General features: G+C 38.4%; 1 protein-coding gene across 6 annotated transcripts in view; it reads left to right on the top strand.

The window, feature by feature from the left end:
* Nucleotides 1-23677, top strand: part of LOC127963682 (solute carrier family 23 member 2) — a 31924-nt gene extending 8247 nt beyond the window's left edge. For 3 of the 6 annotated variants that reach the window (XM_052563719.1, XM_052563717.1, XM_052563718.1), the window contains 15 exons: nucleotides 1820-1882; nucleotides 3285-3541; nucleotides 5428-5523; nucleotides 6212-6328; nucleotides 7532-7689; nucleotides 13966-14054; nucleotides 14135-14202; nucleotides 15097-15278; nucleotides 15378-15498; nucleotides 18149-18305; nucleotides 18504-18651; nucleotides 18735-18840; nucleotides 19267-19534; nucleotides 19635-19730; nucleotides 20038-23677. In XM_052563719.1, coding sequence (XP_052419679.1) covers nucleotides 1870-1882; nucleotides 3285-3541; nucleotides 5428-5523; nucleotides 6212-6328; nucleotides 7532-7689; nucleotides 13966-14054; nucleotides 14135-14202; nucleotides 15097-15278; nucleotides 15378-15498; nucleotides 18149-18305; nucleotides 18504-18651; nucleotides 18735-18840; nucleotides 19267-19534; nucleotides 19635-19730; nucleotides 20038-20282 — 2121 coding nt within the window. In that variant the 5' untranslated portion in view covers nucleotides 1820-1869 and the 3' untranslated portion in view covers nucleotides 20283-23677. The remainder of the gene's footprint in view (nucleotides 1-1819; nucleotides 1883-3284; nucleotides 3542-5427; nucleotides 5524-6211; nucleotides 6329-7531; nucleotides 7690-13965; nucleotides 14055-14134; nucleotides 14203-15096; nucleotides 15279-15377; nucleotides 15499-18148; nucleotides 18306-18503; nucleotides 18652-18734; nucleotides 18841-19266; nucleotides 19535-19634; nucleotides 19731-20037) is intronic. The other 3 variants (XM_052563721.1, XM_052563722.1, XM_052563723.1) reach the window with 1 other exon arrangement.
* Nucleotides 23678-26259: the final 2582 nt, after the last annotated feature.

Below are 26259 nucleotides of genomic sequence, written 5' to 3'. Positions count from 1 at the left end.
CTAACAGCTGTAAAGCTGAGTGTTGAGAGAAACTGACAGCTCACTTTGTTTGTCTACATGCCCACAGGCAGACACAAACACTGTTGATCAGTGGAATTATTTTAAGAAAATGTTTCAGTTTCAGAAGGATGCCCGAGCGTCTACTTCACAACAGCTGTGCAGAGGACACTATTTTACCCATAAGTCCATGTGGCAAAGAGTAGATTTGCATTGAGGAGGTCCATAAGGTGTTGTTTGAGATTGGGTCTTCATATGCAGTTATATAAAAGAGCCATGAAAATTCTAAGCTTCCTATCACTGTTTATAAGTCCTGTACAATAGGTTTAAATCCATCCAAGGTTAAAAAACATTGTCATTTTGTCAAAATATCATTTTAAAATTACCTCAATTCTCAGAGATCCCCAAACGGTTCGCGCGAAGCTGTTCAAAATATTCAGTTTCCTTAAACCCCACCTTTCGATAGCATACTGTGTTCTGATTGGTCAACAAACATAGTCAGTTTTGATTGGTTGTTCCGCACACAACTTCACGGTAAACAGTGTGTTAGCATCTTTTCGGGATGAATTATGTCTTATTCCTCTCATCGCGAAGCAAACAGTAAAATGAAAAACTTGAACAGTCTCGCTGCTTTTTCTTCTGTGTGGGCGTATTCAAGCCGCACGCTTCAGTTTGAATCTGAATAGCACGTTCAGCGCGGGGGCGTTGTCACATTAGATATAATGAAGGGAGACGTGAAAAACGGACATCGCGTTTTCATATGGATTACTTTATCACAGAATATCTGTTAGCAGCACTTGTTACACTTCATTTTAATGACGTGTTTGTAAATGAAGATCAGCACAGAGAAAGGCTGCAGACAGCACACATACTGATAAGACGCTCGGGGAAAAAACAAACACATAACTTCATAATCATACTTCGCGTTGTGATTCGGAGATGCTCGACATGATGCTCTCACACCAACCAGAGCGTCTGTGTGGGGGTGGGGCAGGTCAGAGTTCCGTTTCTCCCAACACGGTAGGTGGAGATTATTATGCAAATCTATAACGACTCGTTTCAGCGATTCAGAGTCGACTCCTTACTTTAGAAGCCAATAACTTTATAAATCTTTTGTACTTTTTGGTTTAATTACTTTGCACATTGTTTACACTGATGGACCGCTACATCATACACTGTAATACAGGTAATTTTTGATTTCCCATCTGTGTGGCTCTTTAACTGTTATTCAGTACATTTTTGTGAGAAACTCCAATCAGTTTAGTTAAAAAGAAAAAAGAAAAGAAAAAAAACCCACACCGATTTCACAGCTGATCCAGGTCCTCCATACTAATTGAGTTCTCTTGAAAAGGGAAGATGTGGTAGTGATGACTCACTGATTCTGTCTGTGAAAGTTTTCAGAATAATAACTTGATTTCATTGTCTATGAGAACTAGTAAAATGATGGGAAATACCCACAACCCTGTGCCAAAGTTCATTCCCTGTTTAAACGACTACGAGGATGAGTACAAATTATTGTTTGTGCATCAGCTGCATGCTTGTTTTAAACTGAGGATATTTGCTTAAGCTTGTGAAGTGTTAGGCTTGGATTTGCTCATAGGCAAACACATTCAAAATACCAACATGCTAATTGAACAACATTCTTTGAATAATCAAATGGACGTGTTTGTGGCAAAATGGCTTGTGATTTGTATTTTGGCTGCTAATTAATATCTGTCCCCTCTATCTTTTCTTTTTGTCAACCCTCATTCCTTTTCCCCCTCTCTACCTCTTTTCTTCTGTCTTTCTCTCTTCCACCCTCTCTATCCTTCTCTTCTCCCAGTTTAACCCCTCCCACACAGATGCTTCCGGCCGACCTGATTGGTGGGAGTGATGTGGGAACTAGGTACTCATTTCTTTACTGTCCCCAGCTGCACTAGGACACCTGCTTTCCAAATAAGAACCAATATAATGTCACGTTAAAATGTAAACAAGACTTTTGATTACAAATTTTTGTGAAGGCAATTCAAAGAATCATTTCTAAACCCATTATTAATGTTAAATATTGTGTTGTTATCATTAAACAGTTTTTCACCATCTTGTCCCTAACACTATAATAACTGGAGCACGTTAGCATCAGTTAGCGTGAGTTATCTTCATAAATTGGACATAATGGCAATGTTGTGATTTTCAATTATGAGAATGAAATTAAAGTTCCATTTTGGTTTTAATGAATTGGAAGACAACGGAGCAATCAAGCGTTAATCCAGGGTGTTTTAGGTGTTTAAAATAGTGGTTGAATGAATGAATGAGGAAATAAAATGTAATAAAACACCCTGCCGTACTCCTAACTATGTTGGATGCAAAACTACAATAACTGATAATAATACTTATCTATTATAATCTAATTATCTGTTAACATTGTACTGAATATCTGCTTTACATCCAAGTCAACCAATTTAATGTCAAAATATCTTGAGGTTTTGTGACTGTGGCTAGTTTGGACACATGTAGGAGTCTGGCATGGCATGTGTAGCACTTAGGGGCGTTTGTGGACCCAGATGGCTTTTAGATACCAAGCAGATGTGATTGTCCTGGAGTTCAAGGCTGCTGTAGGATCATGGGTGATATGGGGGTGGGGGATACAGCCGTTGGTGGTGCACTGACGCATCTAATCACGGTCATTACTAGGGAGGTTGCTGGCCCGAGGCCACAAGAAAAGTAAACAGGACTTGATGGTTGCCAAAATCAACAGTGTCCTCTGATAAAGCATACTAACCTTCACCAGTCACTTGCTGTCTTTCTATCGCTTCTGTTTTCCATCTCACCCATCCCATCTTCATCATCCTACCCCCCCCCCCCCCCCCCATTTTTCATCCTTACACTTTATTTTTTACCTCATTTTACTTTTTTTTTTTTTTTTTTAAGACTCTTTTGCTTGTGTCCATAAATGTAGATGTTTGATCACACATCATTGTTATATAAGTGGTTGTTTGAGTCCAAAACCACACTCCAAAGTGTGTAAACCGTTATTCATTTGATTAATGGTCTCAGATCTGGATTTGCTTGAAGTTTCTATTTCATTGCATGTTGCATAACTTATTAATCAGTTCATTCTGCCTTTGCCTCCATATAATGAGTGTGAAGGACTCAGTTTTTATTTAACAAAAAACTAAGGGATGATTTTTAGGTGATTTTATTGGTTTTGACTATAGTGATTATGGTTTTCTTTTTCAGATTATCTTCAGATGAGCACTTTCATTTCATTATTCATTCATGAACAACACTGCTCTGTTTTCTGACCCCAGATGACCTGGCTGACCAGTCAGAGGAGCATGAGAGTGTGCTGACAGCCAGAGCAGCAGTGTTTCTACCGGAGCGTGAGAGCGAGTGGAGGAGAGGAACAGAGACCGAGGGAGAGGAGGAGGAGGAGGAGGAGGCAGAGGAGCAGAAGGGAGGAATGGGTGTTGGTAAAAACACCGCCCCCAAATCCATGGACTCCGCCACAGAGCCTGGCAAATATGAGGAGGAGAACAAACACAGTGCACACTTCTACCCCATCCCAGTGAGTGTCTGTTTGTCTGTGTGGAATGATGCTAATCATAGGGTCAGAAACAATGCCTTCTAGCCTGTTATTACAGTGACTGTTATTATTACAGAATGAGCAAATTGCAACTTTTAAATATGTGCAATTTAAAAGCTGGATTTTCGGAATTTTCAGTTTTCTAAGCTCAGTAAGCTACAAGGAATGGCAAACATGGTATACATAAGGTTTATTTTGAAGACACACACACACGTCATAAATATAATGGTGACACTTCACACTAGGGTTGTAAATACAAATACTTTTCAAATGTTTAGGATTTATTTAATCAAGGACACATTAAATTCTCTCTCTCTCTCTCTCTCTCTCTCTCTCTCTCTCTATATATATATATATATATATATATATATATATATATATATATATATATATATATATGTGACAGGACAGACATTCATGATGGTATAAATAAATGCTGTTCTTTTGATGGAAGATTTCTAAATTAAAATGTCACAGTTTCCACAAAAATAGTTAGCAGCACATCTGTTTTCAACATTGATAATAATAAAGAAATGTTTCTTGAGCAGCATATTAGAGTGATTTCTGAAGGATCACGTGACACTGTGGACTGGAGTAATGATGCTGAAAATTCAGATTTACCATCACAGGAAAACATTCCATTTGAACAATAACTCTAAATAAAAAAATAAATAAATGTAGGCTTGTTTAGCCTTTGACCAATCCAATAGCTTGGACTATCCATTTTAATATAATACATTTTAAATACTTCAACATTTCAAGTTGTAGTATAAATTTACATTAATTAATGTATTATGAACAGGCATGAATTAACAGCGAAGAATAATCTCTTTATAAATTAACATTGTAAACATTATAAACATTACCATTCATAAATGCTTAAATATACATTTAAATAATTCCCAATTTTAACAAATAATATATTTCAATACTTTACTAATTTAATTATAAAGTCTGTTTGTTTGTAACGTGAGCCCCTCATGTTCGCATTCTCACCACTGGAGGGAAGTTTTTTGTTTAAGTGAAACAAACCGAACAACCTATAAGCTGCTGCTGCTGCTTTTGATAGTGTTTTTGTTGCCAAGCATGCATATTTAAACAAAGCATGTCAAGAGATTAGAGACATGCTGTAAGAGATTATCTTTTTTTCACCGAAGTGTCCCTTTATCAGTCAATTCATTATGGTCTGCTCTCTGTAACTTGATCTGTTCACTCATTTAAAAAGAGGTGTCAAGACTCCGGTTTCCCTTAGTCATGCCAAACACTCCCTTAAACGCAATTACATAACAAACCACGTCTTGTAACGTTTATGTGTATTATATCATTCTTTTAAATTGACGATGAATCATTGGTGACGCATATTCTTTTCTAGTCCCCTTGTTGAATAATTTCTGTATATAATAATTGCTTGAGGTTACTGGAAAGACCATATTGTTGCCATCTAAATCTTTTGTCTAGTATGATGTAATCAGAAACCACCAAAAACTCCACTACTTTAGAGCTAAACCTCATGTAATCCTTGTTCTGGTGAACTCTTCCCTACATGAGTGTGGTCACTTACTGTATCTGCATAACACTGCCTCTGAGCGCCCTGGTGAACTTTAGTGGACTGATATGTTTTGCCAGTGAGGGGATGTAATATCATGAGATGTAAGGTAAAACCACTGTATGCGCTTGTCACTGAAATCCTGGCATAAGAGGTGCCAAAGAGAACCAAAGCAAAGCTTCTGGAAGATTAAGATGTCCGCATTCACTTTTATCCTTTGTCATGACATTAGAAGAGTTTGCAAGTAGTGTCGCCTGTATTTGTTTTATTTATTTTTTTATTGTAAATATGTGATGTTTGCACATTTCTGTGTATTTGAAAGGTGGTTAATGGTGTCATGCAGACCCCCGGAGATCAGGACGCAGAGGACACGCAACTCATGGCCATTTATGCAAAAGACAGCCAGACTGAGGACAAAGTGAGATTTTTGTAATGCTTTTGGTACTATTAGAAATGACACACTTCACCTTTAATCAAGGGGCTGCTCGTACCAGTCATGCTTATCCATGTTAAGCCCCATTCTGTAATAGCTCAGTCATTATGACTCGGCACTTTTCCCCCACTGAGAGAACGGGATTTGGGAGGTCACAACAACCAGTGGAATTTCCTCAATGTTTGCCTCTAATACAGCGGTAATAATAGTCTCCCTGTTTCTTTGTTCCCACTAATATTTGTCAGAAATGTGAATTATTTTGCTGGTAGTGAGTTGTTGTAACAAATAACTGTTGCATCTCCCAATAAAACTTTGAAAGACACAGAGAAGAAGACTTTTATGGCTGTACTGTATCCTTGCACCGTTTTAATTAGTCAAACTGTTAAAACAAGTACGTATTTTCCATTACAACATATTTAAGATGTAACAGAATAACTCTTATAGTAACGCCTTCTATCAGTTTGGAGTTTGAGTTCATTTTGGGATAATTGCATATAGAGGAACTGATTTCCTGCTGATGCCGTTTGAATTGTGAGCGGTTTTGCTGTTTGCGTGTGCTGATGCCGTTTATAGCGTGCAGCTCTCACTCAACTTCTCTGTAATAGAGGTTGGTTACCATAGGAACAGCAGAGAACCTGAATCCCATGTGTCTTGTGTTTCCTCTCCCCTTCAGTGCTCCATATCAGAGACTGTGGACAGTACAGACAGCATAGATGCCAGGAGAATGGACATGATCTACACCATAGAGGACACACCGCCTTGGTACCTGTGTGTGTTCCTAGGTTTACAGGTACAAACACATGCACAGCCACACGTGGACATACTGACTGGAACATCCTGGGCCCCGGATGTTTAAGATACTCATTTATCAATAATGAATCAAACTAAGAGTTTATAGCAGTGACTAGATCTAGAATTTACAGCAGTAATGCCCGAGTTTGAAACAGCGGTCCTTTACTTTACATCAGTGAAACCTTGACTTGTAAGCCATAACGCTTAACTTTACAGCAGTGACAATCGAATTCACAGCAATGAATCCTAGACTTAGAAATCTAGACTTTACAGCAGTGACCCCCGACTTTAAAACAGTGGCCCTCAACTTTCACTGCTGTGAACACTGGCTTGGAAACAATATCACTCAACTTTACATCAATGGCATTCAACTTTACAGCAGTGACACTCATCTTTACAGCATTGACCATCAGGTTTGAAGCAGTGGCCATTACACTTTACAGCAGTGAATCCTTGACTTGGAAGCAGTAACACTCAACTTTACAGCAGTGACCCTCGAATTTACAGCAATGAATCCTAGACTTACAAATCCAGACTTTACAGCAGTGAAACTAAACTTTGAAGCAGTGACCCTCAACTGTACAACAGTGGGCCTCAACTTTCACTTCTGTGAATGTTGGTGTGAAAACGGTAATTCTCAACTTTACATCAGTGACACTCCTCTTAACAGCATTGACCATCAAGTCTAAAGCAGTGGCTCTTAACTTAACAGCAGTGAAACCTTGACTTGGAAACAGTTACACTCAACTTTACAGCAGTGACCATCGAGTTTGTAGCAGTGACCCTTGACTTTACAGCAGTGACCCTAGACTTTAAAATGGTGTCCCTCAACTTTCACTGCTGTGAATCCTGTCTTGGAAAGAGTAACACTCAGTTTTACATCAATGACATTCAACTTTATAGCATTGATCGAGTTTGAGGCAGTGGTCAACAGCAGTGAATCCTGGATTTTAAAATAATGAGCCTCAAAGTTATTGCAGTGACCTTGGATTTATAGCAGAGACCCTAGACTTTAAAGTCTAGTTTCACTGCTGAAAGTTGAAGGTGACTGCTTCAAAGCCCTGACACACAACTTGAAGCATTGACCCTAGAATTTACAGCAGTGACTCTTGACATTGAAGCAGACTAGAGATTTGGTTTCCTCCTTTACAGAGATAAAAATATTTTTTTCTTGTTTTCTTTCCACACCATTCTTCCTCAGCACTATCTTACCTGCTTCAGTGGAACTATCGCAGTGCCCTTCCTGCTTGCTGAAGCCATGTGTGTGGGATTTGACCAATGGGCAACCAGTCAGCTGATTGGCACCATTTTCTTTTGTGTGGGCATCACCACCCTGCTGCAGACCACCCTTGGCTGCCGGTAAGTGTGTGTATGTTAAAGCAAGGTTTAGAATGTGTTCCAGACACATTGTGCCATGGAGACAATGCTAGATACAGGCTCACATCCAGCCTGCGTGGTGAATCTCATGCAGTGCTCCACTGTCAGTGGAGTTTAATTGATTTACAAGTAAGCTTAACAGTTTACTTACACCTTATTTAACTTTTTTCTCAGAATCCGTTATTCTGATAAAACATATAAAATAGTTCAGAATGTGGCAGAAACCCATCTGTTGTGTTCACTTTTATTGTGCACACAGTATGTTGTTTTCTGTGGGTGGTTTTATTGATTGCTTTCTGAATATAAGATTCAGGCTTAGTTTGCAAGGGCATTTAAGTTCAGCAAGTACTGCTTCTACTTGCCTCTACTTTTGTTCACTTCCAGAAAATATGGTAGAGAAGAGGATAACATCTAGAACATTCTGACCACAGTAAAGACCGCTGAGTTTCTCAGCTTTCTCACTGGCTTGTCTATGTAATTGAATTTATGTAGTGATTTTGAGAAGTTTACAGCAAAACTGTGCATAAAAACGAATGACTATTCACAGGGTAAGAAATATATTAGCACATCATGACATATAGATCATGTTGAACACCGCATCACTCGTTCATGGTTTGGGTAAGTTAGTCAAAGCAAGGGCATGGACTTCATGACCCCACAGAGTTAAACATGGAGTTTGCAGTTATTGGAAAACCATAAGTATGAATATAACACTTAAAAGTTCCATTAAAGTGCCCCTATTATGGGTAGTGAAAGGTTCATATTTTGGTTTTGGAAATCCCCTCAAAAAATAGATGGCTTTTTTTTTACCTTACTTGCTCAACGAATAATTTTTCCAAACCCCTCCTTTGCGTGATGCTATTCTGTGGCGATTGGTCCACTTGGTATCATTTTAATTTCATCATGCCTGTAATGCCTGATAAAGCAGCGTTTGTGAGTGCAGTGCTGCTTTGTGTACAGCGTTACCGGGGTAACAGCTGTTTTTGCCGCTCCTAAAGCTGCACCTAGTGGAAAAGAATGAATTGGCATTTTCATTCAGACCAACACGAAAAGACCAACAAGTGGGCAGGCAATATGCTAATGTTGATCTCAACGTGAAACAGCTTGGGATCCTTTTAAAAAATGTTTCAATGGCGTGAATCTATTTTTTTTTTACTTTGTGGTTTATGATTTTGAGTTGTATGGGACTCGGTCGGTTAACACACATCCCTCTCACAATATATTGCTTTACAGATCATATATTTGCCGCTCAGAAATATTCACGCCATCATGCAGCACGTATCAGAAGATCTGCACTCCATTGCAGTTCACGTTCACACTCACTGATCTATGTATACCTGAGCCCGTGCTCTTCTTCCAACCGAGCCAGGAGCGATCACACTAATAAAACAAACCGGGCTTTTGGGGGTCAAACGCGTTACGGCACAGTTAAGATTGCCTAGTGTGAGAACACCCTAACTATTCTCCTGCATCAAGTGTTTTCCCGCGCTATGGGTGCCGTGATAGTGCAGGTCTCTAATAGTAAGGTGCCTGTTATAATATTATAATCGAGGCTCTGGACTCTGAGCATAACTTGTTTATCTATAACCAACTATAAAATATTTTCTATAAAAACGTTAATGTCCTGGCAGTGACAAATAGTTTGTTTTATATTTAATTTAATTACATTAATGTTATAAGCTGAGATTTAGGCTACAATAAATATTTTAACTGTTACTATGTAAAAGGAACACTGCTGAAAAAAACCAAATGTTATTACACTGTTATAACATGGTAAATGTTATTGTTCATATAGTAGTAATATAATACTTTTAATTCATTTTTTCATATTTAATAAATTACTTGTGCTTCAGCGAGAGCAGACGTAACACAATAAATGTGGTCATTGCTTTAAGAGGTGGATGCCTTCTGTTTTGGAACGCATGTAAGACCATAATTATACGGAAATACTTTGATAACAGTCATATAACTTTTGCAATGCGCATGGTGAAATTTATTCGGTAAATATTTTTCCATCGTAGTTTATGCACATTTTTTCTTATCGGATAAAACATTTATTCTATTCAGTTGTCGAAATAAATTCTTCATGCCAATCGTTTTGAACCTGTGGGCAGCCGATTACTATTAAAATAAATAATAATAATGTTCATATGTAAAAATGTCAAAGTCATAACATAATGACAACATAAATATGAATATAAAGTTAACCTAAAAATAGGTAGATGGAAACGTGTGAAAACGTGTGAAACCAATGTCTCAGTCTCGACTCTTTCTTTTGAGAAATAATAACTTTATGCACAGTGCACTTTCAGATTTTCATTCCACTTAAAGCTGTTACACACTGCATGAAAGCTAATAAAAATAAATCCATAATAGGGCATATTTTAATGTTTTTTGTTATTATTTTATTTATATTTTTATATTGCTGTTGGGTGTTTTTCTTTTTCCCTTCTCTTCAGCTGATCCTCCACCTTACAGTACATTCTGTTATTTTGCTCTGTTAATGTTTACTTATTTCCTTTTCCCTGTCTTGCTCTTTCCTCTTGCTGAAAGTGAAAGTAACCTAACCTAGATTTAGTGTCAATTAAAATATTTTTCTCAGTTCTGTGAAGAAGGGCGTTCCCAAGTTTATTTTTTCCACTGGCTGCAAGACACAGGCACTTGTATTCAAGGTGCTTTAAGCCATATTCTCTCCTTCAATTACAGTTTTTGAAGGCCACTTTCCTGATATGGACCATTAGCCTTGACATTTCTGTAAAAACATTTCTCTGTTTTAATGACTTTTTAAAAGGTTGACTGCATTTTATTATGAAAGAGAAAAAAAAGATTTGGAAAGTGGAAGAGAACATAACAGCTTTCTTGTGGTGTGAGATCTGCTTTTGTTGGAACAAAATCGAACTATCAGTCTTTCGTGTAACAAGGAGGTCTGGAGAAATGGGTCAGTTCAGTTTTAGATGTGGTCATCGGTGGATCTTTGTGTTTGTGCTTCATGTTCTTTAATTACTCAGTAATGAAGGCCTTCAGCTCTTTATAGTGCTCCAATTCAGACAGTGCACTGTGTCTGGGACACTGGGTGTTTTTTTTTTTTCTTCCTAGGCTTGAATTGATGGGGTGCAGTCTAACATGTTAATGCTTCATTTAAAAAAAATGAATTATGCATATGAATCGCGTTTCATATATAAATAGATTTTTACGTACGTGTCTAGTTTCCTCTTCTCTAAAGCAGGGTAGCATGGCATTGCCCCCTTTGTTGCCTTTTCCTGAGTGCGGGGCTTATCTGGGTCTGTTACTCTACAAACCCAGGGAATAAGGGGCGTTGTAGTCTCTACTGGCCGTTTTTGTAGACATTAAACTGCCAGAATTTTAAAAGATATCTCCGTTTGCATTGATCTTTCAGCTACATAACTTTGCAGATATTGTTTATGCTCAAACAGCAACATTACACACTAACGTAAAAAAAAAAGTGAAATCGCAAATTGGTAATTTTAGTTTTAAATTCATATATCATGTGCAGTATCGCCTGCTAATGATAAATAAATGTAAAAAGTATATTTGATATTAGTCAGCAACTATTTTGGTATTTATTATAGTATGTTGTAAAAAAATATATATATATTAAAAAGTTATTACTGATTAAAAATGACACAAGCAAATACATTTGTTACAACAAAAAATATATTTCAAATAAATGCAGTCCTTTAGAACTTTCTATTCATCACAGAATTCTAAAACACTGTTTCATGGTTCCACAGAAATATTTTGAAGCACAAATGTCATCAACATTAGTGAAGAAATGTTTCTAAATCAGCAGTAAATCAGCATGTTAGAAAGGATCACGTGACACTGAAGACTGGAGCATTTTATAGCATCATTTGTTTGTGTGTTTGTTTTTTTACATATTTTGCAAACCATTAACCTCAGTTGCCTCGCCTCGGTTTTGAATAATGCGTACATGCTGGTCTCTTATAAAATAACTATTGCGTCAATGTCTTATCTACAATGTCTTAAAGCATCATCAATCACAGCAACTCCGGAAACTGTTTTCTCCCTCTAAGTTTCCTCTGTTAATGTTTTGCTGCTGCACTGCGATTTAATGCAACTATTGTCGTAACAGTTTTATATGACACAAAACCTCCAGTAGGTTAGCAAGTGGCAGTGATGTCTTCTGTGGCGTAGATTGCAGGAGGCTGAGTGTCTGTGGAGGTCTGATCCTTCAGGCTGCTCATGTAATAAAGACATTTAGTCTTTGCCTGTTTTGTGTCTGGCACTCAGTGTTCTTTTGTGGCCACTTTTATAAGAGGGTCGAATGATGTCTGTGATCTCTCCGTTTTGACGTCACTGGCTCATGGCACAAGCTGTCTCCAGGGAAACCTGAGTGAGTGAACGAAAAAAGAGAAAACGGGAAGAAGATAAGAGTGGAGTTAGACCTTTGTGCTGAGTCACTGTATGTACGCTTTCCTTAATGCATGTCTGTGTGCATATTTGATGATCACCAAAAGCTATATTACTATATCATTAATACTAATGGAAAACAAATGAATGACCTGATTCCTGTTAAATCTACCTGAACCGTTTATTTCCACTGAACAGAGGATGAATAACTGGTGTTTTGACCTTTATCTGAACTCCCATAATCAAATAATTTAAATATAATCTGTGCTCATCTGTTGTATTTTTGTACAACATGGTTCTTTTGAGGTTACGGTGTTCATTATCAATGTTAGGTCATGATGGCCCTCCTCCTCACTTTTTTGTTCTGCAAAGCATCAAGTGTTCTTAAGCAAAGATAATCAATTACAAAATCAGTGGGATTTTTGGAATTATTATTTGGAAATATTATTCATGTAGCACCTGTCTTTACTATCAGAATTAAAAGCCCACATCAGTGATCATATTAGTAGTGTGTGTGGAGACATCTAGTGGTTGGAGCAGAAGTGCCTAAACTTTTTAATATGAGGGGCTAAAATTAGTTGATTGAGGGGTTCAGGCCAAATCAGAATGTTGCATTTATATGCAACTATATTACTGTATAATAAAATATATTAAATAACAGACAAATAATAGTAAACACAAATTGCAATGACATTTATTTATTTTTATTTTTTATCTAATTGTTAGTTTTTACATTTCAATACAATAATAAAATAAAAAGTGAAAGTGAAGTGACATTCAGCCAAGTATGGTGACCCATACTCAGAATTTGTGCTCTGCATTTAACCCATCCGAAATGCACACACACACACACACTGTGAGCACACACCCGGAGCAGTGGGCAGCCATTTATGCTGCGGCGCCCAGGGAGCAGTTGGGGGTTCGATGCCTTGCTCAAGGGCACCTAAGTCGTGGTATTGAAGGTGGAGAGAGAACTGTTCATGCACTCCCCCCACCCACAATTCCGTCCGGCCCGAGACTAGAACTCACAACCCTTCGATTGGGAGTCCAACCCTCTAACCATTAGGCCACGACTTCCCACGACTCACGACTTAACATTTAAAAAAAATGTTAAAACAAAATTAGAAATTAGAAATAAACATACTTCAATGGAATGTTTATCTAATTCAATTTTGTTTTACATTTGATAAAAAAATAAAACTAAAAAAAGTTTACAAAATATATAAATGAGAAATAAACACATACTTCAAAGGATTTATTTATTTATTTATTTTCTTCCCGTCCTTTTGTATTATCCTTTTGTGGCATGGTGGGAAAAATCTAAGGTCAGGAATAAGGCTTAAAATTATTTGCATTTAGTAACATGCTCTTAATTAGAAAATAAATACAAATATGTTATCATATTTCAGAGTTTATGCATTTTTACTACACAACAGAAATTACATATCATCTTAGACAGGAGGGCTTTTGAACAAAGAGGATTTGGGGTCAAAAAAGTTGGGAACTGCTGCCTTAAACCACATGTAAAATGGCTGGTGTTACAGGACATGTCAGTCAGGTGGTCTCTTCTTGTCAAAGTGTTCTTGGAAAAAAAATATCCTGAAAGTGAATAAAAAAAAAACCTTAGTATCTAACATTGTTTAATCAAAGGTTTGCTTATGTGAGACTAAATGGATACTAGTGTTCATGTCTTTATGATTTACAGACAAATTCATAAACGAAAAGATTGACATTAGAGCTCCTCTTGGTGACTATTACATGTCTTTTCTCATCAGCCACGCATAAATGTTTCCAAGGAGCAGGAGTGTTGTCAGTGTTTGAGTGTTCTTGTGAATGATTGTGTTTTTGTGTGTGTGTTGCCTCCAGGCTTCCACTGTTCCAGGCTAGTGCTTTTGCTTTTCTCGCCCCTGCAAGAGCCATCCTTTCACTGGATAAGTGGAAATGTAACGCAACAGGTACATGTCGCACACACACGCTCATGTACCCTCTCAGACACACTTAAAACAGCTAACCTGATTGTCCTGTTTCTCTGCAGCTTTTCCTTTTTTAAATGCCACAGAGCTGCCACACACAGAAGACATCTGGTACCCCAGGATACGAGAGGTGAAAGAGATGAGATGTACAATTGATAAGTGAAGTGATGCACAATTAATGAAATAAAATGAGGTGACCAGTTAAGGCAGATTGGTTATAATAGGTTTGACGCATGAAACTGTGTGACCTTAAATGAGATCACAGATAGGGCTCTGCATTGCCATAAAAAATAAAAAAAACATCTATAGAACCACTGCAGACGTTAAAAAAAAGAGGTTGTTAACAAATCATCTTTACAGTAAAATTTAATGTTGCAATGTATTTTTATACCTAATTAATATCTTAAAATTTGACTGTGGTAATATGAGCTAATTTAAATGTTGATTAGAATAGTTTTACATGAGTTTCAGCATGTCTCTTTAATGTCATACAAATCACAATGTGCATAAATGTCTATTTAGTGCTCAGAAATCAATGAAAAAACATTGGGTTCAGAGTAAATATACTGTAAAGATAAGTGAAAACCAGATACAGCAGAAAGAAAGAGAGAGAAATGTGTCATTATGAGTTATGTAAATATACAATATTGAATATGTAACCTTTGTTTAAAAATTGAATAACTATTTTGAATAAATTGAAGCAATAATAGCTGTAGATTGCAAACGCTCACTGTGTGTGACATGAAAATTTGGTTTCCTGGTACTTCAGTGGAGGAAGCAAAACCGCTCAGGTTTCATAAAAAATCTCTTTATTTGTGTTTTGAAGATTAGCCAAAGTCTAATGTGCCTAAAGTGGGTTTGGAACAGCAGTAGAGTGAAGGAATAAATGATACATTTTCATTTTTGGATGAACTATCCTTTTATCTATCGTGTTATGTTATGTTTTTTTTTTTTTTTTTTTTAGTTAATATATGTGATTGGATTTAAGCACAACTTCATTCTCCCTTTCTCTTTGTCTCTGTAGATCCAGGGAGCTATAATAGTCTCGTCTGTAATCGAGGTGATCATAGGGGCCTTGGGTTTGCCAGGTGTCCTGTTGAAATACATCGGCCCGCTCACCATTACCCCTACTGTCACTCTCATTGGGCTCTCGGGCTTCCAGGCGGCTGGAGAGAGGGCAGGCAAACACTGGGGCATCGCCATGCTGTGAGTGCAGTTCACACACACACACACACGTTTGTGTAAATAACTGATTTTGTAGCTCTGTGGAGCCAAAATGTTCGCTCTCTCCCCTCTTTTAAACAGAACCATATTCCTGGTGCTCCTGTTCTCTCAGTATGCACGTAACATCCAGTTGCCGCTCCCCATCTACAAATCCAAAAAAGGTTGGACGTCTTACCGCCTGCAGCTGTTCAAGATGTTCCCAGTGAGTTTCCAGATAAATTCAAGAGAAACATGTCTGTTCATTAAATTCAGGAATTGAGAGAAAATACATAAAATGTATATTATTAGTGAGTACAGGAATCCATTTTCCAAATCGTGTTTTTGGCTTATCATGAATCATTACGTTACACATATAATAAGAATTTATATTCAGACTATTTTAGACTGTTTCTGGTAGGAACCGCTGCAGAGAAGCCCAGTTACTGTGTTCCAATACTAATGTTCTTCAAGATGCATGTAGTTCTGTTTATTAACCTCTAAAGTGGCAAAAGTTACGGACTGCATCTATATAGTAAATGTAGTATAAATATACACTGAACAAACTTATAAACATCACTTCTGTTTGTGCCCCAATTTTTCATGAGCTGAACTCAAAAGTTCTAAGACTTTATCTATGTACACAAAAGGCCTGTTTCTCTTAAATATTGTTCACAAATCTGTCTAAATCTGTGTTAGTCAGCACTTCTCCTTTGCCGAGATAATCCATCCACCTCACGGGTGTGGCATTTCAATATCTGATTAGACAGCATGATTATTGCACAGTTGTGTCTTAGGCCACAATAAAAGGACACTCTAAAATGTGCAGTATTATCACACCGCACAATGCCACAGATGTTGCAAGTTTTAAGTGAATTTCTCTACCATAAGCCATCCAACCGGCCTCACAACCACAGACCACATGTAACCACACCAGCCCAGGACCTCCACATCCAGCATCTTCACCTCCAAGTTCATCTGAGACCAGCCACCCGGACAGCTGCTGCAACAATTGGTTTGCTTAACCAAAGAATCTCTGTACAAACTGTCAGAAACTGTCTCAGGGAAGCTCATCTGCATGCTCGTTGTCTTCATCTGGGTCTCGACCTGACTGCAGTTCGTCATCGTAACCGACTTGAGTGGGCAAATGCTCACATTTGAAGAATCCCAGGTTTCACTGTACTGGGCAGATGGCAGGCAGTGTGTATGGTGTCATTTAGGTGAGCGGTTTGCTGATGTCAAAGTTGTGGATCAAGTGGCCCATGGCATTCGTATGTTATGGACATCAAACACAGGTCCATTTTATTGATGGCATTTTGAATGCACAGAGATACCGTGACAAGATCCTGAGGCCCATTGTTATACCATTCATCCACAACCATCACCTCGTGTTGCAGCATGATAATGCACGGCCCCATGTTGCAAGGATTTGTACACAATTCCTGGAAGCTGAAAACATTCCAGTTCTTGAATGCCCATGTCACCCATTGAGCATGTTTGAGATGCTCTGGATCTGCATATACGAAAGTGTGTTCCAGTTCCTGCCAATATCCAGCAACTTCGCACAACCATTGAAGAGGAGTGGACCAACATTCCACAGGCCACAATCAACAACCTGATCAACTCTGTGCGAAGGAGATGTGTTGCACTGCGTGAGGCAAATTATGATCACACCAGGAACTGACCCCCCAGACCCCCCAATAAAGTAAAACTGCACATTTTAGAGTGTCCTTTTATTGTGGCCAGCCTAAGACACACCTGTGCAATAATCATGCTGTCTAATCAGTATCTTGATATGCCACACCTGTGCAGTGGGTGGATTATCTCATCCAAGGAGAAGTGCTGACTAACACAGATTTAGACAGATTTGTAAACAATATCTGAAAGAAATAGGTCTTTTGTGTATATAGATAGTCTTAGATCTTTGAGTGTAGCTCGTGATAAATGGGGTCAAAAACAATAGTGTTGCATTTATAATTTTGTTCAGTGTAGTTTATAAGCATATATGCCATTCCATTCAGACATATATTTACTTGCTTGTGTAGTAAATAATAAAAAATATAAAAAAACACTAGTTGCATAGGAGACTAAATAAGAATATTTTAGAATAGAAGAACATTTTTATTTTATTATTATTATTATTTTTCTCAGTGCCATTCCATAAAAAAATAGTTCTTTACTTTTTTGCTTACTTGCTTATTTTGTTGCCATTGTTAATAAAAAAAAAAAAAAAAAAACTGAATTAAAAACAGAACCTCATTGCAGCTAAAATCGAAATATTATCTTTTCTGGTATGGTTTGGGTTGGGTTTTTTTTTTTTTTTTTTTTTTTTTTACGTTTAAGTGATAATCTGTGATTTTAATTTCAAATTGCAAAAGTTGCTTTTTAAATCTATCTGCAGGTAAAATTGTTGGACATGTGTTGTGCCATTTCTTAATCAGTGTTATGTTTTTAATTTTTCAAAGTGATCCACATTCTCATAAAGGAATTCTCATGATCATTAGCAGTCTGGTGTCTCTCGCTCCCAGCAGCGTGAGCTTGGCACAGCTCGTAATCTGCCGTTAGCTCTGATGACAGTCGTAATTTTCATGCTGTTTCAGAGATGAGATCTTTTTGGCCTGTGTTTTTAAATAGAAGCACAGCAGACAATGACATGGCAATGAAAGTGAGTGTGGGAGGCAGATAGAGCCAAGCCAAAATACACAGATTGATCCTTGATGATGAATCGTGGGGGAGTTTCAGCTTGCAGTGTTGTCTGCCTGGTTGAAGGCTAGTGAGGGAGCTTGGATAACATGTCTGGGTTACTCATCAGAGTTTAGCATGAGAAGAGTTTCTTTTAAGTAACTGGGTTTATCTCTCTTTCTGTGTCTCTGTAGATCATCATGGCGATCCTTGTGTCATGGTTTCTGTGTTTCATCTTCACGGTGACTGACGTGTTTCCTCCTGAGAAGGACAAATATGGGTTCTACGCCCGAACAGACGCCCGACAGGGCATCCTGGCAGTCGCTCCCTGGTTTAAGATACCCTACCCCTGTGAGTGTTGTAATAAGTACTAATTATGAATCTATTATACCTTTAAGTGTGAACTGAATGTAATGTTTAAGGAGACTTATTTGTTAATGGCTATTAAATGAAACCGTATTCAATTAACCTTCATTGGGTAGGAATTTCTGTATGCTTAACCTGATAAGATTACCCATAATGATTTGTGTGAACGGTTATGTGTTTTAGTCCAGTGGGGGTTGCCCACAGTGACCGCAGCAGGGGTGATTGGAATGATGAGTGCTGTGGTGGCCAGTATTATAGAGTCCATAGGAGACTATTACGCCTGTGCCCGTCTCTCCTGTGCCCCGCCTCCACCTGTACATGCTATTAACAGGTACAATACAAGGACACAATTGCACATATCAAAATATATAAGTTTGGTATCCTGAGGCGCTAACTGGAATCTCTTTTTCTCAGAGGGATCTTCATGGAGGGTCTTTCCTGTGTTCTCGATGGCGTCTTTGGGACAGGAAATGGCTCCACATCTTCTAGCCCAAATATTGGAGTGCTGGGCATCACCAAAGTAGGATCTTTTCCTATTCGGCCTCTCTGGTGTTTCTTTTGTGTAGTCGCTTGCAGTGAAGAAACACCATATTGACTGATAGACTGGTTTAACAGTGCTTGGCATCAGAGAGCTGGCTGTTAAAAGCACATACAGAGAGCAGTCCATGTGTTAGACTGGCCTTCAGTCACTGCAGTGGATCATTAGCACCCTAAAGATCTTCAATACTGAAGAGAGCAGCTCTTGAGTTTCCTGTGAGCATTATTAAAATAAGCTCTGGCTGACCATGTACTCCCACAGGAACTATATATTTATTACACATGCAACTGCTACTCATGAGGCTGCTACTTTGATTTGAATGGTTCTATAGTTACAATTTAATACAGCAGTTTTGAGGAAAATCTGCAATCATGTCCTCTGATTGGTCGGTTTCTTCTCTCTGTGTAGGTGGGCAGCAGGCGGGTAATTCAGTATGGGGCAGCACTGATGCTACTACTAGGAATGGTGGGTAAATTCAGCGCTCTCTTCGCATCATTGCCGGACCCAGTTCTGGGGGCGCTGTTCTGCACGCTCTTCGGCATGATCACTGCTGTTGGCCTTTCCAACCTGCAATTTGTGGATCTCAACTCGTCCCGCAATCTGTTTGTCCTTGGCTTCTCCATCTTCTTTGGCCTGGTCCTACCCAGCTACCTCAAAGGAAACCCTCTAGTCACTGGTAGATACACAAACACGTGTTTAGAAATCAGCACATGGGGAATGATGATTGCTTCTTGAGGGGGACTAATGTGGAACCATAATCTTTTCTTCTGTTGTAGGTATAGTGCAGATAGATCAAGTGCTGAACGTTCTGCTCACGACTGCCATGTTTGTAGGAGGTTCAGTGGCGTTTGTGCTGGATAATACTATTCCTGGTAGGTGCAAATCTCATAATACACTCATAAAACTCTGATCGATCAGGAGAAAACCGCTATTTCTTTTCAATCCAATTAAACCTTTGGTGAAAATTCATGTTTACACTTGGTAGCTCTCTTCCTTCAAAATAAACAAACCAGTTCATGTGTAAATAAATACAGTTTTTTACGATTTTGCGACAGTCACACCAACCATACCGTAACCTCCGTTTTATTCTCAATTAATTGTGCAATTCTAATTTCAAATGTTTATAAACATTCGTTGATCATGTTTTTCCTCTCATTAACTCTTTCTATTCTATTCCAGGCACCCCGGAGGAAAGGGGCATCCGTAAGATGAATCGCGGAAACAGCACATCTAAACGGGACAGAATGGAGTCTTACGACCTTCCGTTTGGTATGGACTTCCTGCGGCGCCATCGCATTTTCCAGTACCTCCCAATCAGCCCCACTTTTGCTGGCTACCAATGGAGCGTCCTCACCCATGGCTGCCATAACAGAAGAGAGGACGACACGCCAACAAAGCCAGAAGTGGGAGAAAGTGGGGTATAGTGTTTAGCACCAGTATGCTTTCAGATGGTAGTTGCAACGCTCCATTCCACCCAGACAGTGAAATCCACCGTCCGGTCCCTTAACAAAAAGCTAGCTATAAACTCCTTTCATCCTACAATCCTTTACAAACTCCGTATCCTTTTTGATTGAGTTTGTCATCAACACTAAAGTTGGTTCCTAGCTGCTAACACAGCTGATCCGAAGGCATCATCATGACAACAGCGTGTGGATGCAATGCAGGTTGTACTGGTTCATCTCTCTCAGTGTGGGAGAAAGTAAAAACAGAGACTGAAAGCAGGAAAAATCCCTTTACGAATTTCCAACATCAGTGTTCCTTTTTTTGGCCTGCACTGCTCCGTCTGCATCTGTGTGTAGATAACTGGATGTGTTAGAATTGAAGTGAAGTCACTATCACACACCTTCACATTCACAAGAAACACAAACATGCTCAATCTCACTTTATGCATGGCGCAGTTCCGGATCCCGTCAAAGCGAGAGGATCGTTAAAAGTGATGCAAGGTTAATGTGCTTTATGTCCGAATTGCACTGCTTGAATTAACGCACAAAATGTAGTTTGCTTGTTCCTAATTTATCTTCCAATGTCCGGGTCTAGCTTCCAAATTTGTAAGTACTCCAGTTAAAATGAAAAATGTGAGTCCCAATGCCTTAAATGTAATTAAAATGATTCCGTCATACAAATTCATGTTTTAGTCATCTCGATTACGGTATGTCATTAGTTAGCTGCTATTCTGCTGTAAGAAGCGTTTATTAAATGACACCTTGAAATTGTAGCGCGTTTTGAAGGCGGATAGCTATGCAGTAGGTTCAAATTACTAGAAAAACGAATGTATAGCAGTGCATGGTTTGCAAAAGAAGGAAGACTGGAACGGAAAAACTTGATAATGGTTGCACTCAGGCAGTCCCATCGAAAGACGTAGGGAAGTGGTTTTCTTTTGGTCAGAATCTGTTGAGCCCCCGTTTGGGCGCCACATTTTTGGTGGCACTTCCTCACTGCTGTTCAAGTGAATGTGGTTAATCGTGTAGATTCCCAAAAGCACTGCGGATTTATTTTTGGACACAGAGAGGTTGGGCGGCATTTAGTGGGCATTTATTGACCGGCTCTCCAACTGTACAAATCCTATTATACTGCATTATCACAATCAGTTACTAATCATTAGTATTTGCTTGGAACTATTAGTTCACACTTCTCATTTTTGGTTTACAGACATTCTATAATCTGTACAGTAACAGCATGTTCAACACACAAGTATTTTTAAATGTACACTTATCAGTTTGTGTTGCAGCATTGAAACCAATTTCTGACCATGTCATGGAAAGGAGACTTCATTGGCCTTCCTGATTTAATAATGTGTGGTTATGCTTTCACTTTTATGATTATCTCCCTTAGAGCTCTATCTGATGGTTGTATCTTTGAATTTCGTACTGTATCCACTTCAGATTCAGTTTCTTTTGTTGACTTGTAATTTATTTATTTATATGTACTACGTCTACTATCTTTGTGCAAATCCTTTGCTGCCTGTGAGCAGGAGATGGGAGATGCAGCTCTGCACTCTAAGGTTTGATTTGATATGCTGTCAGCATGGTGCAAAGAGAAATTTCAGTTTTATATTACCACAGTCTCGATATTTACAACATAACTGGTGCTTCCACTGCGAGTCATTCCAACTAACATGTTTGAGAGGTTTCTCTCTCTTTCTAGTTGACCTGTAATACAGCCTGATGTTGGTTTCTTTAAGTTTTTAACAGAAAACCCTAATTATGCAAGGACCATTTCACTTGGTAACACAATGTTACAACTGTTACTTTTGTTTTCAGCCTTACTTACACATTTTCAAAACGTTCTGTGCATTATAGCAGGAAAGAACACATCGCTAATGTGTTTGAGAATGTTGAGGTGACCGTATTTGGGACCTAAAAGCCAGATCTGAGTGCTGTATGCTGTCATTTATTTAATGTTTAGTGAACACTTGGAACAGAGTGCTGCAGTAATCGAGTAGAATAAGATCTACAGTTCAAAACGTATGTTGTAAAGAATCCATTACTGTAGCACTTTTTGTTCCTAAAATAATCCTATTATAAAACATTGAGCACTCTGAAGTGTGGGATTATGATTGTCTGTGAACCCAAAGTAAATGCATCTGAGAAAGAGGGTGAAGTTTGCCTCTAAATCCCAGCCCTGGTGTCAGTCCTCATCTCCTAAACTTGTATCCTTAAATAGATTATTGAAATGTTATTCGATTCAGAATGACATCTTATGAAGACCTTTCACATCCTGTGGTGTTTATTTGTCTTTTCAATCATTTCAGTCATTTATATGGCAGTGACATGAATAAATATCCGTCAAAATATATAGCAAATGGTGATTTCAAAAGGATTTTTAACCCGTGTCTTTGGTAATTAATACTTCAACATGTATTGATGCTAATATATGGTTTTTACTATAAGAACGTTTTAGAAACACACACTGTTGTGCTAAATCTCAGTATCCACTGAGATTTAAAGGTTGTGATTGGTCTTAATAACATGGTGGCATGTGATTCAAAGAAAAACAACCCTTCAGTTATTTTGAAGGGGGTATATCTGAAGAATATACTTAGTTTCTCTGAATTTGTAATATGTTTTTATTGGGTTTTTTTGTACATCATTTTATGTTTTTACAGACAAAAAAGATGTTGGGAAAAAATGCTTATCTTAAATCATGCTGCAAAGCGCACCAATTTGTTACATTTTTATTTAAGAGTGAAACATTCTCTTTTTTTTTTTCTTTTTTTTTTTTAATCTGTAGTTTGATTGAATATATTTGTTAACTTGGATGTTTTCATATTGTATTTTTCTAACATTACTTCCTGTTCATGTTAAAAGTAGTACAAATTTAGAAAGTGCAATGCATTGAGACTATTATAAATATATGAATATCTAAATATATATATTGAGTGCAGAATGTGCTATATTCTTGGACCAGCCATTTCAGCTCCTGTTAGTAGAAACAGCAGAAATTGTTTTATTCCATGTTCCTAAAGACATTTAATAAGATGTTTCTGAGCAAACAATAATGTCTCTTGTCTCTTTGTTTGTGTGTGCCTCAAGGTTCCCTGCAACAAAAGTCTTATTACGTTTTATTAAGTATTAATATTGTTTTTTTAACATTTTATAAATTATTATTATAATGATGATCATGCAGACATATCAGTTTACATTAAGTTGTCTATTCCTGCATCCTTGACTGTTATCAGGATCAGACAGTTAAAAAAAAAAAAAAAAAAAAATCACATTTCAAATTAATTGTCAGCATGAAAGGATCTTTTTTCTTTTGTTTTATTATTATTATTATAGTCTACTTGTTGCGTTAAGTGACATTAAAATGTTGGACTCTTTTCTGTCTGCTCTGGTAAACTCATTAGATATATCAGGTTACACATGCCAGTTCTTCACCTCTGATTTCCCCATCGCGTGTGTGTGTGTGTGTGTGTGTGTTGACCGTAACCGTCTGAGTTAACGTGATTAAGCACACATATCTCAACCAGACTCAATTAATAAATGCAGTCATACGGGGCTCTGAGAGAAGAAAGTGAAGAGATGCTGTCAACAAAAGCAGGTCTCTTCTTTGTGGTCCTATATTCTGAATGGTGCCCTCCATTATTAATAGAGGATGCAATGTTTATATAGCAAATAATGATATATGATGGACCTACAAGAAGTGTTTCATGGTAAAGCAGTCTACGGGACAAATCTTTAATCTCTCTAACATTAAAATGTTTTTAAAAATCTGTTTAGAAATGAAAAAAGTGTATGGTACTTTTTACATTGTACCTAAACTCTTGCTGCTTCTACTGTATGAACCCTTTAACTACACTCCCGACAGATGGGTAGATCATAGCTGGTAGCAGATTACAAGAGATTAAAACAATATCAGTCTTTCCCAGAACGGAATTGCTCATTTTCTGACCCCTGATGACCCATGGTGATCTAATCCTCACCCTCAGTGGCACTTACCCAAATTTTCCACAGAGAGAGCAAATGTGTTCTTACTCATTGGACTGCCTATATATATGATCTGATTTAATGTGACCACACTTGGCTTATGTTGTTTTATCACAGTTTTGTAACGTGAATCAGTCTTATTCAAAATGTGTTTGTACTTGTCCACAGGACAGTTAGAATAAGGTTTCATTTGTTAAATACTTAATTAGTTGCACGAACTAACAATTAACATCTTTTACAGCATCTGTTGGTAATCTTGCCGTTTAATACATTTGAAGATCATGTTGTCATTATGCCATGTCAACATAATCATTATCATTTTTAGTAGGTTTTAAGGTTATAAATGTTATGCGAATGTATACTGCTCATACTGCTCATGCAGTTGATGCATTAATTAATGTTAATAAATGAGACGTCGAGACAGAACAATTATAATAATAAGCCTACATTAATATAAATTTAATAGTTTTTAAAGTAATAAACCGTAACGATATAATAATAACATTAATAATAATAATAATGTGTTTTGTGGATTTGGAGAAGGCATTCGACCGTGTTCCTCGCGACATCCTGTGGAGGGTGCTCTGGGAGTATGGGGTCGGCGGTCCCCTGCTTAAGGCTGTTCGGTCCCTATACGACCGGAGCAAGAGCTTGGTTCGCATTGCCGGCAGTAAGTCAGACCTGTTCCCAGTGCATGTTGGACTCCGGAGGGGCTGCCCTTTGTCACCGGTTCTGTTCATAATTTTTATGGACAGAATTTCTAGGCGCAGCCAAGGGCCAGAGAGTGTCCGGTTTGGGGACCATGCGATTTCGTCGCTGCCTTTTGCAGATGATGTTGTCGTGTTGGCCTCCTCAGACCAGGACCTTCAGCGTGCACTGGGACGGTTTGCAGCCGAGTGTGAAGCGGTTGGGATGAGAATCAGCACCTCCAAGTCCGAGGCCATGGTTCTCAGTCGGAAAAGGGTGGATTGCCCACTTCAGGTTGGTGGAGAGTTCCTGCCTCAAGTGGAGGAGTTCAGGTATCTTGGGGTCTTGTTCACGAGTGAGGGAAGGATGGAACGTGAGATTGACAGACGGATCGGTGCAGCTTCTGCAGTAATGCGGTCGCTGTACCGGTCTGTCGTGGTGAAGAAGGAGCTGAGCTGTAAGGCAAAGCTCTCGATTTACCGGTCAATCTACGTTCCTACTCTCACCTATGGTCATGAGCTGTGGGTCGTGACCGAGAGGACAAGATCCCGGATACAGGCGGCCGAAATGAGCTTTCTCCGTCGGGTGGCTGGGCGCTCCCTTAGAGATAGGGTGAGAAGCTCGGTCACTCGGGAGGAGCTCAGAGTAGAGCCGTTGCTCCTCCACATCGAGAGGAGCCAGCTGAGGTGGCTCGGGCATCTATTTCGGATGCCTCCTGGACGCCTTCCCAGGGAGGTGTTCCAGGCACGTCTCATCGGGAGGAGGCCCCGGGGAAGACCTAGGACACGCTGGAGGGACTATGTCTCCCGGCTGGCCTGGGAACGCCTCGGGGTCCCCCCGGAAGAGCTGGAAGAAGTGGCTAGGGAGAGGAAAGTCTGGGCGTCTCTGCCCCCGCGACCCGGCCCCGGATTAAGCGGAAGATGATGGATGGATGGATGGATGGATGGATGGATGGATGGATGGATATAATAATATTAATATGACTATTATATGTACATAGGCTATTATTGTGTTTTTATTATTATTTTTATTATTTTTTAAATAGGGCCTTTAAAAAATAGGTTTAATATACGGGTCGATGGCTCTTAATTTCTTTTTAGTAATTTACCATTTGTAAACTGATGTTTACAATGTCATTTATTTATTTTTTAATATAAATATCACTAGCATTTGTATTAAATCCGTTTTCTTTTTTTAAAAAAAAGAGAATCGAATCTGATGGAATCGAGAACTCACGAATCAGAATCGAATCGAATTATATATATATATATATATATATATATATATA

The sequence above is a fragment of the Carassius gibelio genome, chromosome B8, assembly GCF_023724105.1.
Source record: "Carassius gibelio isolate Cgi1373 ecotype wild population from Czech Republic chromosome B8, carGib1.2-hapl.c, whole genome shotgun sequence".
Taxonomy (NCBI): Eukaryota; Metazoa; Chordata; class Actinopteri; order Cypriniformes; family Cyprinidae; genus Carassius; species Carassius gibelio.
The sequence above is the reverse complement of the archived record's forward strand: the minus strand, read 5'-3'. Positions and strand labels throughout refer to the sequence as shown.